The sequence below is a fragment of the Zootoca vivipara genome, chromosome 2 (assembly GCF_965207765.1).
Source record: "Zootoca vivipara chromosome 2, rZooViv2.hap1.1, whole genome shotgun sequence".
In the NCBI taxonomy this organism is placed as follows: Eukaryota; Metazoa; Chordata; class Lepidosauria; order Squamata; family Lacertidae; genus Zootoca; species Zootoca vivipara.
In genome coordinates, this window is record NC_142584.1 from 107645681 (window position 1) to 107666345 (window position 20665).

Sequence of the window (20665 nt, forward strand, 5' to 3'; positions counted from 1 at the left end):
AATTGGCATTACAAAGCCCAGCTATGGATGTAATCTGCAATATTTTTCTTACAATTATAAATCATAGTGCCTTTGTTTTACTCAAATTAATCAACATGACTACGTTTGGTCCATTAATTTAAATAAGCCTCTCTGGGTAAAACTTGCTGAATATCATGCAAAGTCCTTTTAACAACTGTATTTTTAAACTGCTTAATGATACAAATTAGCAGCTTAATAGGGATATAAGAAGAGTTGGATCAGAACAAAAGTCAATCTAGTCCAAATTTCTCTATTCACAGTGACCAAACAGTTGCCTTTGGGTTGCCTGCAAGCAGGACATGAGCAGAGCAGCACTCTCTCCCACTCATGATCCACAACAACTGGCATTCAGTGGCAAATTGTCTCTTATTCCAAAGGTTCTATATCACCATCATGACTAGGTAGCCATTGATAGACTTATCATCATTGGTGAATGTGTCTAATCTCCATTTTGAAAAGTCCAGATTGGTGGCTATCACTACGTCTCGAGGGATCAAATTCCACGCCTTCAGAAGTTACTAATTGTGTGAAGAAGTGTTTCCTTTATCTGTCTTGACTCTTCCACCCTTCAGGTTTATTTTATTTTTATTTACTTATTAATATACCAATTGATTCTAAATTAATAACAGCAACAACCTCAAAGCAGTTTACAAAAGGATAAAACAAGAAAATCAAGGAAAAAATTACAAAACCTTAAAGCATAAAAAAGTTAAAATACTAAAATAGATTGAATTTCACATCCACTTTTTTTTAGGTATTCTCTGGTTCTAGTATTATGATAAGTATAAAAACCTCTCATTCCCACCCTCCAATTACTTGCCTTTTTTCTAAAACTTAAAATGCCCCAGATTTTGTAACATTTCCTCATAGGGGAATTGCTCCAACCCCTGGATCATATTGGTTACTCCCCCAACGCCAAAATGTGGAGAATTGGCTCATAAGGTCACACATGTGATTCTCTGCCATGGCAATAGGTATGCTATCAAGAGACCCAACCTTCAGCAAAGTAACCTGTCAGTTTTGTTCAGTGTACAGTACAAGCTGTCAATTACAGGGGTTCAAGGGTGGGGAGGACACAATGTCCTCTGCCATGCTACCTGATAAACTGCAAGTATGGTACTTATAATAATAATAATAAGTTATTATTTATACCCCGCCCATCTGGCTGAGTTTCCCTAGCCACTCTGGGAGGCTTCCAACAGAGCATTAAAATGCAATAATCTATTAAACATTAAAAGCTTCCCTAAACAGGGCTGCCTTCAGATGTCTTCTAAAAGTCTGGTAGTTGTTTTTCTCATTGACATCACAGGGCGGGTGCCACCACCGAGAAGGCCCACTGGCTTCTCGTAGTGAAGGAACCGCCAGAAGGCCCTCGGGCACTAGACCTCAGTGTCAGGGCAGAATGATGGGGGTGGAGACATTCCTTCAGGTATACTGGACCGAGGCCGGTTAGGGCTTTAAAGGTCAGCACCAACACTATTAATTGTGCTCGGAAACGTACTGGGAGCCAATGTAGGTCTTTCAAGACCGGTGTTATGTGGTCTCGGCGGCCGCTCCCAGTCACCAGTCTAGCTGCCGCATTCTGGATTATTTGTAGTTTCTGGGTCACCTTCAAAGCCCCACATAGAGCACATTGCAGTAGTCCAAGCGGGAGATAACCAGAGCATGCACCACTCTGGCGAGACAGTCTGCGGGCAGGTAGGGTCTCAGCCTGTGTACCAGATGGAGATGATAAACAGCTGCCCTGGACACAGAATTGACCTGCGCCTCCAGGGACAGCTGTGAGTCCAGAATGACTGCCAGGCTGTGCACCTGGTCCTTCAGGGGCACAGTTACCCTATTCAGGACCAGGGAGTCCTCCACACCTGCCCACCTCCTGTCCCTCCAATATAGTGCTTCTGTCTTGTCAGGATTCAACCTGAAACTGTTAGCCACCATCGATCCTCCAACTACCTCCAGACTACAATCCATACGCCAGCTCCCTCGGCCAATAACGCGAGATGAGCGCCGCAACCCCAGAGTTGGTCATGACTGGACCTAACGGTCAGGGGTCCCTTTACCTTTTTAAGGTGCTGCTGGAAGGAATTTTTTTAAAACTCTAGATTAGGGAAGGGATACAGAAGAAATGCTAACCTCAGATGTGCACTCTCCCCTCATGCTGCTTGCAACACCTCTGGGTTGTCAGTATTTTGTGGAAGGCATTCAAGAGCTCATGGGGGGAATCTGGTTTGTGCAATTAAAACGGAGCAAGTGCTCTGTCACCCAAACGCACTTTAGAAAAGAAACCAGAAAACATATAAACACCCCACAACCAAATGCTTATTGAATTCTTGTTGTCACAAAGCCTGCCCACAAACAAATCAGAGCACCTGGGTGAGCTTTGTGCCAGTAAATCAGGATGAAAGCTCAAGGAATAGGTCATCCGGAAGAGCAAGCAGATTCTTGGCTTTAAAGGTTAACACCAGCACTTTGAATTGTGCTCAGAAACGTACCAATGGGTGCACACAGTGCATTTTTCTGGGGGTATCAGGGGTACACATACCCCTAAACATTTCGTGAATTTAAGTTTGGCCTCATTGAGGGGCATTATTTCAATATGAGTAGGAAAATGAGAGTACCCCTAAACTTTTTATTTAAAAAATAGAAAAAAGCAGTGCATGCACATAGACCAAACATGCTTCTACTCCATCAGGCAAGAACAGCTCCTAGCTAATAACATCCATTCAGTGGATTTGTAACTGGCTGATTGACCGAACCCAAAGGGTGCTCATCAATGGGTCCTCTTCATCCTGGAGAGAAATGACTAGTGGGGTGCCACAGGGTTCTGTCTTGGGCCCAGTCTTATTCAACATCTTTATCAATGACTTGGATGATGGGCTTGAGGGCATCCTGAGCACGTTTGCAGATGACACCAAATCGGGAGGGGTGGCTAATACCCCAGAGGACAGGATCACACTTCAAAATGACCTTAACAGATTAGACAATTGGGCCAAAGCAAACAAGATGAATTTTAACAAGGAGAAATGTAAAGTACTACACTTGGGCAAAAAAAAAATGAAAGGCACAAATACAGGATGGGAGACACCTGGCTTCAGAGCAGTACATGTGAAAAGGATCTAGGAGTCTTGGTAGATCACAAACTTGACATGAGTCAACAGTGTGATGCAGCAGCTAAAAAGCCAATGTAATTCTGGGCTGCAAGAATAGGAGTATATAGCATCTAGATCAGGGGTCAGCAAACTTTTTCAGCAGGGGGCCGGTCCACTGTCCCTCAGACTTTGTGGGGGGCCGGACTATATTTTGAAAAAAAATATGAACGCATTTCTATGCCCCACAAATAACCCAGAGATGCATTTTAAATAAAAGGACACATTCTACTTATGTAAAAACACCAGGCAGGCCACACAAATAACCCAGAGATGCATTTTAAATAAAATGACACATTCTACTCATGTAAAAACATGCTGATTCCCAGACCGTCCGCGGGCCGGATTTAGAAGGTGTTTGGGCCGCATCCGGCCCCCGGGCCTTAGTTTGGGGACCCCTGATCTAGATCAAGGGAAGTAATAGTACCACTGTATTCCACTCTGGTCATACCTCACCTGGAATACTGTGTCCAGTTCTGGGCACCACAGTTCAAGAAGGATACTGACAAGCTGAAACGTGTCCAGAAGAGGGCAACCAAAATGGTCAAAGGCCTGGAAACAATGCCTTAATGAGGAACGGCTTAGGGAGCTGGGTATGTTTAGCCTGGGGAAGAGAAGGTTAAGGTGTGATATGATAGCCATCTTCAAATATATAAAAGGATGTCATATAGAGGAGGGAGAAACGTTGTTTTCTGCTGCTCCAGAGAAGCGGACACGGAGCAATGGATTCTAGCTACAAGAAAGAAGCTTCCACCTAAACATTAGGAAGAACTTCCTGACAGTAAGAGCTATTCGGCAGTGGAATTTGTTGCCAATGAGTGAGGTGGAGTCTCCTTCTTTGGAGGTCTTTAAGCAGAGGCTTGACAGGCATATGTCAAGAATGCTTTGATGGCGTTTCCTGCTTGGCAGGAGGTTGGACTGGATGGCCCTTGTGGTCTCTTCCAACTCTATGATTCTATGATCCTCTAATATGGGCTGGACAACAATGGAGACCTCTTGAGCCTGTAGTCCATATCTCTTAGGCCAGGAGTCAGCAACCTTTTTCAGCCATGGGCCGGTCCACCGTCCCTCAAACCATGTGGTGGGCTGGAGTATATTTTTTCGGGGGGGGGGGGAATTGAATGAATTCCTATGCCCCACAAATAACCCAGAGATGCATTTTAGATAAAAGGACACATTCTGCTCATGTAAAAACAAGCTGATTCCTGGACCATCCCCCTGGGATGGATTGAGAAGGCGATTGCGCCGCATCCGGCCTCTGGGCCTTAGGTTGCCTCCCCTGTCTTAGGATATGCCCTTATGGGAGAATTATAATATATAATATATTAAAGGGGCAGAATTTATTGGGCTTGCCGATCAGAAGGTCAACGGTTCGAATCCCCGTGAGGGAGTGGGCTTCCATAGCTCTGTCCCAGCTCCTGTCAACCTAGCAGTTCAAACGTTTGCCAGTGCAGGTAGATAAATAGCTACCACTGCGGGAGGAAGGTAAACGGTGTTTCCGGGCGCTCTGGTTTCCGTCACAGTGTCCCATTGCACCAGTAGTGGTTTAGTCATGCTGGCCACGTGACCCAGAAAACTGTCTGCGGACAAACGCCGACTCCCTCAGCCTGAAAAGCAAGATGAGCACCGCAACCCCAGAGTCGCCTTTGACTGGACTTAACCGTCCTGGGGTCCTTTACCTTTTACCTTTACTCCTCCCCACTTATAGAATTATAGAATTGTAGAGCTGGAAGGATCATCTAGTCCAACCCCCTTCAATGCAAGAATATGCAGCTGCCCCAGACAGGGATCGAACCTGCAACCTTGGCATTATGAGCACCACACTCTAACCAACTGAGCTATCCAACCTCATTCATGGAAGCCTCAGTCACATCTCAATATGGTTTAGCTACAATCCATAATTGGAGCCCGTGTAAGCATCTTTCCAAAAGCCAAACTCCATTCTAAAAGCTGAACAATACAAACTGAACAACACCCAAAAACCTTTTTTAAAACAACAACAGCCCTGCCCTCCACCCCCTACCCTAACTACCTAATAATACTGCTAATGTGTGACTGGCATTGTGGTTGAAGAGAAGAGCTGCTCCGGAAAGAGTGTTTGGCCATCAACTCAGGCTATAGCAGCAAACCTTCAGTGCTCCTTCGACAGCCCTGCAGCTCTGAATGGCTTCTCTGCACCCTTTGCTTGCCAATGGAGAGTGAAGATGGTTATACTGCTTTGAACTTCCACTCTAGGAGGGTTGCATCAGGAACTGCCGCTGTAGCTCAGAAACAAGGTAATCAGTTCACACCCCTCTATCTTCCAGTTTTTGTCTGATTCCACTGTAATATATTAGTTGACAGGCGGATATGATTTTCATTTTCCTTTAGATTTACCCTCATGGTAGAACGTTTCTACCTTTATAAGCAGTATTTTTGTTTGAATAATGAGAAGGAAATACAGAAGGGTACATGGCACCTAGGGATGGGGAAGAATTTCCCCTTTGTTTGCATTTTCATGCGAACATGCTACCCAAATTGCACTATTCGAAACAAAACAAAACTGTCTTTCACAATTGGCACTTGTCTGAATTTTGCAATGCAGTTCTTCAGCCACAAAATATGCACAAATATGCATGTTCAGGTGTCAATAAAAGTGCAGGTACTCATTTAAATAATATACAAAAATTCAGAGGAAATCGCTTGCAAAAATGTGTATACATGAAAACTGCATATAAAAATGTGGGAGAAATCTGAAGTAAATGCAGATTGTTGTTGTTTAGTCGTTTAGTCGTGTCCGACTCTTCGTGACCCCATGGACCAGAGCACGCCAGGCACTCCTGTCTTCCACTGCCTCCCGCAGTTTGGTCAGACTCAGGTCCGTAGCTTCGAGAACACTGTCCAACCATCTCGTCCTCTGTCGTCCGCTTCTCCTAGTGCCCTCCATCTTTCCCAACATCAGGGTCTCTTCAGGGAGTCTTCTCTACTCTTGAGATGGCCAAAGTATTGGAGCCTCAGCTTCACGATCTGTCCTTCCAGTGAGCACTCAGGGCTGATTTCCTTCAGAATGGATAGTTTTGATCTTCTTGCAGTCCATGGGTCTCTCAAGAGTCTCCTCCAGCACCATAATTCAAAAGCATCAATTCTTTGGCGATCAGCCTTCTTTATTTTCATTTTTTTAAAAAAAGTAGTTGGAAGCAACCCACAAAGTTAATGTTGACTTTTTAAATGATCAATACTACACAAATGTGAAGGGTCTATGAACAGGTAAAGGGAGAGGGAGTTGTCATTTGAAGTTCACATAAAAACGAAATCAAGATCTGGCTGCATGTTTTTAAACATGATGAGAGCAAAAATGTTCCAATATTCAATTTATTCCTTGTAAAGAAATCTGGAGTTATTTCTGACCTTCAACAAGTGCATTTATGTACCCAGTAATACCTTATTATTCTCAGCACAATTTCCTTCCATGTGGTATTTATTTTTTTGTATCCCCCACCAAAATAACAAAAAAGCAGGAACAGGACCAAGGATGTCATCTGTTCTTTGATAACAAGTTTGTTGTCTTGATTTCTTATTATTCCAGTAAGTTTTGCTATTTTGCATAGTCCATGAATTTCTGTAGCCGGTCTTCTCTCTTTTGGGCTTCTTCTTTTCATTTGAGGGCAAATAACGTTCCTGCAGCTATAGTTGCATACAGAAATAAATTTCTATACTGTTTAGGTAGTTCTAATCCTATAATTCCCAAAAGAACAGCTTCTGGGTTTTGTTTGTTTTTTACAAATGTGTTATCTTAAAGATTTTTGGAAAGGAATGGAAATGGTTCAGTGAATATCTACAAATAAATTGTAAACAGACATTAAGACATGGGCAGGATTATTGTAAATACCTGCAGGTTTGTTGTTGTTGTGGTTTTTTTTAAAAAAAACATATATTAGATATATATGAGCATAAAAGAATAAGTGAAGATAATTTGGAGTATGCAGGAAATGATGAAAATAAATGTAAGGAACTGCAGAAAGAGGGGGAAGGAGGTCGAGGTTTGATATGTTAGAATTATTGTTGATCTATTGTTGTAACGTATATAAATGAAAATAATAAATACGGTAAGATTATTTTTTTCAAAGGATGTAGAATTGGGGACAATCCAAATAAAATTAGATATGCTAGTTAGCTTGGAAAATAAAATGTTATAATATGCTTTTATTCAAATTCAAAGTATGCATGTAGCATGAAGCGTGCATATAGATGGGTCTTTGCATGTTGCTTCTTCTGCAACATTTCACACTCCTTCCCCCAGCCTAGTGAATAAAAAAACACTTCTATAGATGCTGTACCTAATGTCCTAACCAAGGCACAGTCTAAAGGTGTGAGTGAGCATGTTGCCTGACCACCCGCTCCACCCACATCCTTTTCCTATGTACCTACTGAGCCACAGAGGCAACCCATGGTGAAAACTACAGCGCCTGCTTGTCCTTTTCTCTGCTAACACCTGTTCACCACTGTGCCTGCCCAACAAAGGCTGGTGACTCATTTGTTTCTCTGCAACCAAGGACACGTTTTCAAATGCAATGGCCAAAGGTTTTACAAACTGAACTTCTTTCCACCTCAGGTCCACTTCCTGGTTAAAGAAAATGCCTCATATTTTAGCATCTGGCGCTCCATTTCTTTTTGTCAGGTTAATGAGCAATATTGGTAGTCAACTAAATAATTGAATGGGCAGAGTACCTTCCATTTGGATCATGTCTGTCTTACCAGGCATATCTCAGGCCTGTAGTAAGGGATTTGAACTGGCTGCCCATTAGACATCAAGCCGGATTTTTAAGGTCTTCTTACTTACGTATAAAGCTCTAAATAGCTCTAGACCAGATTTCCTAAAAACAACCACTTCCCTTTCATTGTCAGGTAAGGGCATTAAAACAACAAATGAAGCCCAATTAGTATTTCCGCAGCTTACTGATTCTTGGCTTGTGGGAGGTGGGCTCCTTTCACCAATAGCACTAGCGATATAGAAGGCACTCCATGATTAAACACAAGCGTATTCATCTCTATTGGCATTCTGCTGGCTTTTGAAGATGCCCCTGTTTATGCAGATTTCTCAGCATAAATCTCATGTTTTAATTACTGCCATGTTTTAAAGGGATTTTTAGCACATATTTTCATTGGGCATGTTTATGTCTTGATGCAATTCTTTTACTGTGTGTTTTAATGGCGATAATATCAAATTAAAGCTACAAACATGTTAGTTTAACAAGAAAAAAGGGAGGAGCAGGTTTTATCAGGCCAATACAGATTGCAGTATTGGAATGAAATTTCAATAGGTATTGGCTGCAAAATGTCTTGCCACGGGGTGCTGAAATTAGAGCAGTTAGGGAATGGATATAAATATTCCCATGCTCACCAGCTGCCAGATACACCTGTCAATAGCCATGAATTTTTCAACCATTGCACTCTACATGGGGCTACCTTTGAGGTGACTCGGAAACTACAACTAATCCAGAATGCTGCAGCTAGACTGGTGACTGGGAGTGGCCGCCAAGATCATATAACACCGGTCTTGAAAGATCTACATTGGCTCCCAGTACGTTTCCGAGCACAATTCAAAGTGTTGGTACTGAACTTTAAAGCCCTGAATGGCCTCGGTCCAGTATACCTGAAGGAGCGTCTCCACCTCCATCATTCTGCCCGGACACTGAGGTCCAGTGCTGAGGGCCTTCTGGCGGTTCCCTCGTTGCGAGAAGCCAAGTTGCAGGGAACTAGGCAGAGGGCCTTCTCGGTGGTGGAGCCTGCCCTGTGGAACGCCCTCCCAACAGATGTCAAAGAGGAAAACAACTACCAGACTTTTAGAAGACATCTGAAGGCAGCCCTGTTCAGGGAGGCTTTTAATGTTTAATAGATTACTGTGTTTTATTTTTCTGTTGGAAGCCGCTACAACTGCATAGATTGGACTAGATGTTCCTCAGGGCCCCTCCAATGCTACAATTCTATGATTCTTCTACACAAAAATCAATGTAACACATCCCCTTTTCCCTCTAAATAAAAACAGCAAAGTATTTCAACCTGCTTCCTGGTAGTGGATGAATGTTTTCTGAAGATTTTTAAAATTCAAACTAATACAAAACATCAGAAATTAAAACAAAATAAAAAATTTCCTTCCAGTAGCACCTTAGAGACCAACTAAGTTTGTCATTGGTAAGAGCTTTCGTGTACATGCACACTTCTTCAGATTTCGTGCATGCACACGAAAGCTCATACCAATGACAAACTTAGATGGTCTCTAAGGTGCTACTGGAAGGATTGTTTTTTTAAATTTTTTTGACTACGTCAGACCAACACGGCTACTTATCGGTATCAGAAATTAAAGATGGTTTATTTCCTTCGCTCTGTTTCTCTTCCCTGCTTTTGACAAAGCATGCTGCTGACAGTCACATCAGCAGTGGAGAAAATCTGCATTAAAAAAAACACAACAAACACCAGATAGCTCCAGTATATACCATATTTCATCATGCCATACAGCAAGAGAGCACAAAAACAAGGACAGCAAGCTGAACATAGCCAGGGGGTTATGACTGGAGATCCAGAACAGTGATGAGATTTTCAGAGTGCAAAGTTCATCAGAAGATTGGTATCATGAGTTCTTGCATGTGGAGTGGTAGATCAGCTTTTCTCGTTATCGTGCGAGCTCCATCAAAGCTCACTCTTGTTTTTGTCTTTTGTGAACTTCTTCACAAGTCCTTCTAAATTAGACAAGTTTAGCCTCATTCCTACATCACTTCCACACACCCCTTTAAGCTCCTCCTGAAAATTCAACATTTTAGTGTGCATTTCAATGAACATGCACATTTTTTGTTTGCAATTATGTCCAGCACACAATGTTTTTCAAGCCATCCCCTAATACAATGCATTTTGGTGATTTACTAAACATATACCATTTGCCTGTTGCCTGTTGCCTCCTGAAGGGATTTCTTTTTTGTCAAAAAACAAAACCGAAACAAATCACCTGTGATGTTTGTTAGCCTGCAATGAGTTGCGGGAGACTCTGGTCTAGGCACTGCTGATTCGCTTCATTCAAGTTTCCCCTCTTGTCACAGATGCTTCTGGGCTTCCCTGTTGGTACCAGATCACCCTGTGGGCAGCAGGCTTTGTGAACCTCCTCCTGGGGGTGGCTGTGACAGTCTTGGGTGAGTATTATTTATTATTTCACTTATGAATTGCTTTCCAAAAGTTTTTAATCTGTGAGCATTCCCACAGATATGTATAAGCGGTCCATCATCCCCAGATAAAGATTTTGACAGGAAAAAGTGGCAGAAGTGTGTCACCTCTGCTCATTCTGTGTATTTGTAAATTAATGCAACTATTACAAAAACGTTGTAAGCCTGAAGGCACCTTCTTCCAAAGGAAGCTGAAATTAGGGAAGCCCTTCAGTGCTTGAAGGAATACAGTGCCAAAGGAGAGAAATATCGCACAGATGCCAAGAAAAAGGACTGGTTATTTATTTTTTGCAGTATGCTTAAATTGCAAAGAACTCATCTTTTTTCTTGGCATCTGTGAGGTATTTTTTTGCACCTCATTCTTGGATGCTTCCTGGTTTTGTGGTTTTCAGAGTAATAGGGCAATTGCAACAATATATTTAGTTTTGAAAGCAAATAGCAAAAGGAACCTTTTTGTTCTTAAAAATGCTGATAGCAATATATAAAGAAAGCATTGCTACATACTTTTTTCCCTAAAGAAAGCAGGGACTCCCTAATGTTTGCATAGGAAGAATTTGGGCAGGTGTGTTTACATACATCCCTGCATGATAAAATGTTCCCCCCAAATTCCCTCCTCTGCACAATGAGTAAATATACAAGTGTCCTGGTCACTTTTGCAACTTGCCCTCATTATCTTATCATATCCCTCTTCTTCTCCCATTCCTTGGCCTTCATATTTTCAATTTGTGCCTTAACATTATGCCCATTCATTTTAATGACTTCATTTGTTTTGCCGAAACAGCTTTACAGTTGGAAGGTGAAAAGGGGGGAAATGTGCTGAACAATGGTGGATGCAATGCCTTCCTAAGACACAACTTCTGCAATCAAAATCAGACTAGGTCCTCAGGTAGAATCGATATATTGTACTGCTGTCTCTTTTAAGCATAGCTGTTGTTTATAAGAACTTGCTTTCAGTTCACATCTATGTTCTTTTGAGGCATAAATCTTCTGTAAAGAAACTCATTTCATTCATTGAAATTCATTCATTTACTTCATAGACTTACAGAATTGAAGAGTTGGAAGGGACCCCTGTGATGCAGGAATGTCAACTAAATCATGAATGACTGATGGCCATCCAACCTCTGCTTAAAAACCTCCAGGGAAGGAGAGTCCACACCCTCCCAAGGGAGACCGTTCCGCTGTCAGACAGCTCTTACCATCAGAAAGTTTTCCCTGATATTTAATTAGACTCGCTTTCCTTGTAACTTGAATCAATTGTTTCAGGTCCAACCCTACTGAGCAGGGGGGAACAGGCTTGCTCCATCTCCCGTGTGGCAGCAGTAAATCTTTCTTTAATTGTGGCACCTAGAACTGGACACGGTACTCCAGGTGGTGTTTTCATAGTCTGGTGGTAGAGCACCGATCTTGGATGGAGAAAGTCCCAGATTCCATCCTTGTTGCCTCAAACTGCTGCTGGTCAGTGTAGACAAAATTGAGCTAGATGAACCCCATGGTCTTCCTCAGAATAAGACAGATCCCTATGCTCCTAAAATATCAAGCACTGGTGGTTTCATTCCAGAGCTAACTTCACACACAACTCTGGCCTTTCTCTCTAAGCGCCAGGTGAGGAAGGGGAGACCCACCCATTGGCCCTCTGGCACAAAGCCACTTCTTTTGTTATACCAAGGACAGTATTTAAGGCCATTAACTCGCCTGGCTTGTTCAACAATGGAATCCTCCATTAGATTTTAACCAAGACCCCAGGAATTAGAAGGGACTCAGGTATTATGGAGACTGACAGCCCCCCCCTCCAAAAAAACCCCACCTCACAACAGTATTGTCAACTCAGACCTAGCATGAGACAGACTGTGGAGGCCAACGTGGACATGCAATGCTGCAGGCTGGCAATGGAGGCACCTCCAGCTGTTTGTCCCAAGTTCCCTGAACCCCCTTTTACCTGAGAGCAGAACTGAGTATGCCATATCTCCTGTCCTGTAGCCCTGTAAGAAGCCTTCTGTCCTTAGGTGCATGGGCATATCCCATTTGGGGGGGGCAGGCCCTTTGTTGGAAGCAGAATCTCAGTTAACTATGTATTTTCATTGGTTTTTTATTGATTGATTCAGCTACCAGGAGAGTTAGCTTCTGTACAAGGAGGAATGGAGGGGGAGGAATCACATCTCAAGTGGCAAAGCAGTCTTTGAGCAGACCTGGTCTCTCTCCCTCCCCCCCCCCATGCTTTATTATCTATAATTGCATCCATACATCCAAGACATATCATTATCTATATATATCAAACTTATCCAAAAACACACACACAAAAGAATGTAAGTCTTCATAGTATAAATTTAGTACATAATTTTGACGTCCCATCCTTTTCAGCATCTTTTCACTATAGTAAACATATTACCTTAAGTTATCAACGTATTACTGTAATAATAAACTAATAATATATATCTGTGTATATATGTCTGTTTTTACCCTTATTACCTTGATTATTTGCAGAGATTACTCAAATGCTGCAACTGAATTCAGATTGTAACACTTTGTGATGCAACAGCCAATGCAATTCTGGGCTGCATCAATAGGAGTATAGCATCTAGATCAAGGGAAGTAATAGTACCACTGTATTCCGCTCTGGTCAGACCTCACCTGGAGTACTGCGTCCAGTTCTGGGCACCACAGTTCAACAAGGATACTGACAAGTTGGAACGTGTCCAGAGGAGGGCAACCAAAATGGTCAAAGGCCTGGAAACAATGCCTTATGAGGAATGGCTTAGGGAGCTGGGTATGTTTAGCCTGGAGAAGAGAAGGTTAAGGGGTGATATGATAGCCATGTTCAAATATATAAAAGGATGTCATATAGAAGAGGGTGAAAGGTTGTTTTCTGCTGCTCCAGAGAAGCGGAGACGGAGCAATGGATTCAAGCTACAAGAAAGAAGATTCCACCTAAACATTAGGAAGAACTTCCTGACAGTAAGAGCTGTTTGACAGTGGAATTTGCTGCCAAGGAGTGTGGTGGAGTCTCCTTCTTTGGAGGTCTTTAAGCGGAGGCTTGACAGCCATCTGTCAGGAATGCTTTGATGGTGTTTCCTGCTTGGCAGGGGGTTGGACTGGATGGCCTTTGTGGTCTCTTCCAACTCTATGATTCTATTATTCTAATTTGTTTTGTAAACTCCATCTTTGGAGGGCTCTAGTTTCCTCTCTCTGAATTCAATCAGATGCAAAACAACGCAAGTAATAAACTTGCATGTGCAATGGGATGATCTGAGAGATGTGTACTTTGATCTCTGTATCTTTTTATACTCAAAAGCATTTTGAGTATGCAAGGAGGACTGAATTGGATCAGGAGTATACTTTAAAAGAAGCTTTAAAGGGTGCCAGTTTGAATCAAGCCACATGCCTGTTTCCCATAAAAATCACCTCCCCACCTGACATCTATACAGGGACGTGGCGTGTGTTCTGGGGGCGGGGAGTGCCGTGTGCAGGGACAGGACGCATGTCTTGGGGGCGGGGGCACGCAGGGGCGGAGCATGCATTTTGGGGGCGGGGCGGGCAGCCGCAATGGCGCCCCTGGGATCACACTGCCCGGGGTGCCCTGCCCCCACCGCCCCTATCTTCCTACGCCCCTGCATCTATTGTCTCGCCTCCCTCCATTACCCCCTAAAAGCATCTTCTGGCTCAGAGGGCATTTTTTTTGGTTGGGAAGCCAGCATTGAGACCTGATGGAAATGGAGAGCATGATCTGGATCAGGGCTCTTCCTTCAAAAGAAATGTGGCAAATTTAAGTGCACTTCAAAAAAAAGTGAATAACATAAAAAGTTGTTGGACCCCAACTTTGAGGAGTTTCAAAGAGCACTCTGCAAACCATCAATTTACTGGACAACTTCACTCAGCCTAGAGACACTGGGTCCTTACCGTTGCAGAGCACTTATGTTTTTCACAATCAAAAGTCATAATCATTAAGTGTCTTTCCTTCCACAGTTAATTCACCATGCAAAGTGTGCCCTGTACAATGGAAGCTCCACAGGGACAAATGCTATTGGCAATCGGAAGTTATAAAAACCTGGGAAGAGAGCAGACATGACTGTTCAACAAGGGATTCTCAACTGCTGGTCATCCAAGACAAGGAGGAGATGGTAAGGGGACAATTACACATTTCAGGCAATGCATTCCCATGCAGGATAATTCTGAAGGACACCTTAGTTCAACTGAGCTTACCGTAACTCTAGCTTAGTAGTGTTGCAAATATAAGCTTTCCCTGTCTCATGGATATACCCAAAAACCACATGAGTCATTGACTGGGGAAGGAGTACTCTTCTAATTTATTATTTCTGTGCAGAAAATGTCCAGGAGGGAAAATCTTCCCAAATTCTCTGGCCCCGTGCTAACGCATCTCGCATCATTTTATACAAATGAAATGATAATGCATTCCACAAATTCCATTAAGTTTAAATTTCCTGTCCAATCAGAACATTTTGTTTCTCTCACCTCATTTCCTTTCAAGGCACTTTAAGTATATACTGTGCTGCCTCTCTGTGATTGGTCTAAACTTACAAACTTATATGAGCATGTGTACTAACTACCATCATAAACAAAGAGCGTCAAGTGATTGCCCAAAAGTTTAGACAAAGGAGCTTTCCTCGTGGTTTGCCAGAATTTTATTGCAGGATTAAATTTCACCTCACTCCAGTACCTAACATAGTCCGACCACATTCCGAGCATGCTCCGTATGTCTAAATCTTATATGACCTGATCTATATATATAAAAATGTAAAAATCCTGAAATTCCGTTTGACACTTTTCTCCGTAACCGCTTGACCGATCGTCCTGAAATTTTGACACAACGATCCAGGCCACTCCTAGAGCGTTGTTGGGGGCAAAAATCCCTCAAATCGCACACCTGCCCAGGTGCAGACCTGCTTTTCCACCAAGTCAAACAGCGCCCTCAAGTGGCGTAGTACCCTCCTCCACCCCCTCCCTTCCTGTGAAATCTAAGCCACACCCACAAACCAAATGACATCATCATCAACCAAGCAACTTGAAATCCCCCAAGGCGGCCATTAGGCCTTTGTTTAATGTAGCCCTCTGACAGGCCCGGGGGCGGGGGGGAACCCACAACAACACACTTGGGGGCATGGCAAGGGGTTTTTACTTTACCATTTAGCACCACTAAACCCCCCCCAAAAAAACCCCACCAAAAAACCAACATTGCCAAGTGGAGGTCGGGGCCTGCCTGGGGGGGGGGGGTGGCACAGGCCACAGCACAGCCTTTGATTTATGTAGGCCCCTGCATGCCAAGGGGTTTTTACTTTACCATTTAGCAACACTACCACACCAGTCATGGGGGGGGGGGAAACAAACTGAATAGATCATGGATCGGGACACATGGGGCCATTCACAGGGAATAGCCACAACACACAACACACCACACCCACAAACCCCGCCTCTGCCACGAGATCCTGTAAAACAGGAGGCCTTGGCTCCATTTTACATACTAGGCCTCAGGTCTACAGCCCATTAAATACTATCCCAAATGGAGCCCAGGGTGGGAGGTGGGGGGAGGAGGAGCCCAAATAGGTCATGGGCTGACGTAGCTTATTTTCAAGGGATGTCTTATTTTTTATTACGCGTCCAGCCTTGCTTCTTCCTTGGGGCCCTCCAGAACTGCGCCTATAACTATGTCTTGTTTTGGGGGTATGGCTTATATTGCACAAATGCTTAGACATCCTGCTATGGCTTATTTTATGGGTATGTCTTTTTTTAGGAGAAACAACTGATTGTAAGCCTCTGTGTTTTGTTTTTAAACCATTCACTTTCTCTCCCCAGTTCAAGTCCTCAGATATTTGCAGTGGCCACCCCCCACCCCATTTACAATCCCCTACCTTCCCCTTGCCCGGGCCAGGTAGATAATGTGGCCCTTTTTTAACCCTTTTGTTACTTTTCTAATTTTACTGATTGTGAATATGCTGACCGAGGCCCCCTTTAGATTCGGAGGCCCGCCCCAAGTGGCCCATATGACCCCCCTCCTTCTGTCTGGGCATGTCTGTTGCTACAGGGCTATGGGGCTTCGCTATTTGATCTCCCCCTTGGGATTCTTTAAGTAGTTATCTGGGTCCCAGGGCACATCATCATCCCCTATCCTTAATCTAAATATATAGAAATGTTCACGATTCGTTCGCAGGGGCCAATGTATGGAGATACAGGGGGGAGGGGACAACAGAGGGCTCAGACAAAAGTAAATACTGGGAAATAGAACCCAGAAATTGACAACTCCTTCTCCAATGACGGGGGCCAATGTAGGAAGATACCGGGGGTAGGGGCCAACACTCCCCAGGAACAACAGAGGGTTCAGACAAAAGTGCATGCTGGGAAATAGAACCCAGAACCTAACAATTCCTTTTCGAAGGGTGGGGGCCAAGGTATGGAGATACAGGGGGAGGGGCCAACACTCCCCAGGGACAACAGAGGGAAGGGTATCCTACGGAAACACAGGGATGAGCCAGGGTGGAGGGAGGAGGGGCAGGATATGTCATGGATCGTGACAGGGTAGGTGGGGATCACAGGAAAGAACCACAGCAACGCGTGGCCGGGACAGCTAGTTATTTTATAATTCTACTTCAGTAGCTCTGCAATGATATCATGGTTGGTGACTTGAGAAGCATGTAGAGTGTAGAATCTTGCTTAGTGCTTCATCCCATTCCCACCCATGGCCAGTTCATCAGTGTCTAGATAGGGCCTTGGGGAGCTTGACTAGTGAGAACCAAAGCAGTAAGTTGCAAGCAAATCCCTGTAACTGTAGCCCAACTCCTCTTTTTATTTAGAAAGACTCTTTAGGAAGGTGAGTTTGGTGGTATAGTAGTGGCAGAGGAGGAGCTGGTGTTCCACTTGTCCCCCCCTCCCAATTTCACACAGCCTTTCAGCGGATTTTCCCCATGGATGCTTTAAACTTAAAGCATGTTTGGAGGCTTTTTCAACAGTGTTCCCACTATATGCAATTTCACTTAAATGCACAGTGCCTGGCAATGTAACCCCTGCGTAAATGGGGAGGCCTGTATTATAAATGCTTAATGCTGCTTTGATTACTGTTCTTGATGAATGTTTCTTTATAATTAATATCAACTTTCACATGTTACTACTTTATTTTATTTTAATGTAATCTTTATTCTGAAGTTATCAACTTGAAAATAATTTGTTTTTTTAAAAAAAACATTCTCCCTCATACAGGATTTCATAAAAAACATTACAAAACATTCAAAATACTGGATTGGACTATTAAAATCGGAGAAGAAATGGATTTGGATTACAGGCTCCCAGCTTGATCAGAGTCTGTGAGTTGTTATTGTTTTTAATCAAAGCAAAAAACCGCACCATTTTTAGAACTAAGATTATCTTGGTGTGAGATTCCAAATAAGTTGCCAGCATTCTCATGCCAAATTTCACATTTAATTTGCAATGAACATTTAAGCAAGAGTTTCTCTTGCCTGTTTATAAGCTAATGTTTTAGTAGGCTAACAGAAAGTTTGTAAAAGATATTTTCTGCTTCTATTGGTTGCCGAGAAGGTTCCCTCAGTTGACTCCTGAGAAATTGGGAAAGGTCTGGGTTGGCAAGTTTCCATTCCATGAAGGCATGAGAGTAGTACTATTTTTATTATTTGTATTTGTATTCACTGGCCAATTCGCTCCCCACTCATGGTCTCAACTGAAGTGTCCCCCTTGCTCCAGAGCACTGGTTCTTGTGGGGGAAGGAAAAATCCTTAGGGGCATGAATGGAACATTTCCCCCTATTTATAAGTGCTGTACGGAACCTAATTTGAACAGGAACCACAGTGGGAGGGAGTGGAGGAGTAAATCTTCCCACTTCACTTGCAATCTCAACCATCACCTCCCCAACTTAGTATTAATATAAAAAATAAAAAATAAACATTGATAATGCAAGGAATTCAGGAGGCTGATTTGGAGAGTCTTGCACGGAGCAGCTGGTGAAGTTTTTTTTAAAAAAAATGCAAAGTGAAAGAATAGTAGAAACCCGTCTCACTCCTTCTCATAACCAGTGAAAAACCTCTTCTCTATGGAATTCTTTTTTTAAAAAAACCTCACCCCGTTTCTATTTTCAGGGTTTTGTTTCACTCTTAACACACACAAATGGTCCAAAAAAAAAGCAAGCCAATACACTAATTTTTCCAAGGTGGCAAATTGGTACGTCATTTTGATTCAGAGGCGTAGCCAGGGGGTGCCATGGCTCCAGGCATAATTTTGAGAGGGTGCCCCACAGTAGGCTCCTTCATTGGAGCCTAGCTCCGCGCCAGAAGGAGCTGCGCCTTCGTTGCGGCGCTTGTGCCTCGTGCAGCTCTGCTTCCGCTGCCTGGTCAGGCCTGACCCAGTGGGGGAGAGCAGGAGGCGAGTGGGCAGCAGCTTCCCCGTCCCTCTCCTACCCTGAACTGTGTTGCGCGGGAGGGTACCCTCCATGCCCTGACCCCTCAGGCAGCATGGGCATATGTTCTGCTACTGTTTTGATTTCCTGGGGTGTAGAGTATGCCCCGGAGCATCCCTCACTGCTGCAATCCTCCTTCCCAGCCCCCAAAGTAAATTACTTGGTTTGGGGGCAAGAAAAGGCTGAGCATGATTTTCTTCACTCTCCCCACTTTGATTCTACTCATGCATGTTTGGAGGATTCAAATGCACTGTAACCAGCTTGTTCTACTTTTTGGGAATACTCATGCTTTCTATTAAGAACATGAAAAAATAGTTGTAACAAACTTCAGTCCTGATATTCAGATGTACCCTTTTCTTCCACAGATTTTCAGAACCAGACTATGCTAAAGGAAACTCTTGTGCTGTAATAAGATATAAAGTCACCTCTGAAAGCTGCGGTACTGTACTTAGGTGGATTTGCCAGAAAGACCCTCTCCTACTGTGAAATTTTAGCTTGATAAATGTAATGATTATGCGGGTTTTTGTTATTTGCCAGAAACACACAATAAAAATGTCATTGAGTGACTGAGAAGATTGTGTAAAGGTATTATCCCATTTTCATCAGGATACCTCATTGTGAAACCAGAGGTAGCACACCTAAAATGGAATTGTTTGTTGTTTGCCCGAAGCTGCTGCTTTCTTTCGGGGGGGGGGGGGCAGGAGCAGGCATGTTGAGCATTTTGTCACCCCCCTCATGATGGCACCCAGTGCGAACCGCACCCCCCAAACCCACTTTCTCTGCCACTGTCTCTGCGTAATCCAATAGTTTCATCTGCCAGTCCACCCTGGTAAGTATCTTGTTATCTTTCCAGTTCTGGGCAAGCAGCATCCACTATATCTGGTGGAAAGTAAAGTATCCTTATTTGTTGTGTGCTTCTTTCCTGGGTGTTATGAGGACTGTGATTTTTCTTTTCAAATGTCATTGTCCATCCACACCTCCTGAAATGCAGACAACATGCCATCAGTAGGCTTCTACTTCTTCCAGGAGGTCCTATTTTCAGACTACTGTAAAAGGGCACATCAACACCATACATTTAAAGCACTGCTATAGCACTTCAGAAGTCCTGGCTTCCCCCAAAGAATCCTAGAAAATGTAGTTAGGGGTGCTGAGATTTATGATGAGACCCTATTTTCCTTACCGAGCTGCAAGGCCCAGAGTTCCCAGGGAAGAAGGATTGTGTGTTAAATGACTCATAGTTTCTCAGCCTTCTTTAATCAATCAGCATAATATTACAAAAGCAGCACAATCCTCCTGTGCTCTCTCTTCTGAAGAAAACGATAGATTGCTCTGGAAAATGCAAATCTGCACCAAACACTAAATCTGGAACACCCTAATAAAATCCAGATTTCCACCCTCCCTCCAGTAGCATTCACAGATTTAATAGCTGGGGTGGGTAGCCCAATCTCTGTCTTCTGTTGTGGAAGCTACAGGGGGCCAGCACATTAGGCGTACCTCATTGCATACCTGCCAAGTCTCCCGCAGAAAAATACAGGAAAACCCTTGCATCGGGGGAGCCACGTTTCAGAGCCAGATTAGTAGCCAGAGGGTTCACTCAGATTAAAGGGGAGAGCTATGACGAAGTGTTTTCTCCCACTTTAAGGAATGAAATTTTTCGTTTAATGCTTTCCATTGCTGCTGTAAGAAAACTAGCAGTCCACCGTTTTGATGTTGATGCTGCATATTTGCATGCAAATTTAGACCATGAAGTGTTAATGAGACAACCCCCAGGTTTTGAAGAGAGAAATGGTGTAGTGTGGCGTTTAAAAAAGGCTGTTTATGGACTCAAACAAAGTGGAAGATGTTGGAACCGATGTTTAAATGAAGCCCTTGTAAAACTAGGTTTTAAAAAGAGTGTG

General features: G+C 43.4%; 1 protein-coding gene across 1 annotated transcript; it reads left to right on the forward strand.

Moving 5' to 3' along the window:
* Positions 1 to 4960: 4960 nt before the first annotated feature.
* Positions 4961 to 20023, forward strand: LOC118080139 (killer cell lectin-like receptor subfamily F member 1). The gene is made up of 6 exons (XM_060271003.2): positions 4961 to 5443; positions 10238 to 10327; positions 11139 to 11243; positions 14318 to 14472; positions 17561 to 17664; positions 19133 to 20023. Exons 1-6 carry the CDS (start codon positions 5359 to 5361, stop codon positions 19251 to 19253), a joined length of 660 nt encoding a protein of 219 aa, XP_060126986.2. The 5' UTR covers positions 4961 to 5358; the 3' UTR covers positions 19254 to 20023.
* Positions 20024 to 20665: the final 642 nt, after the last annotated feature.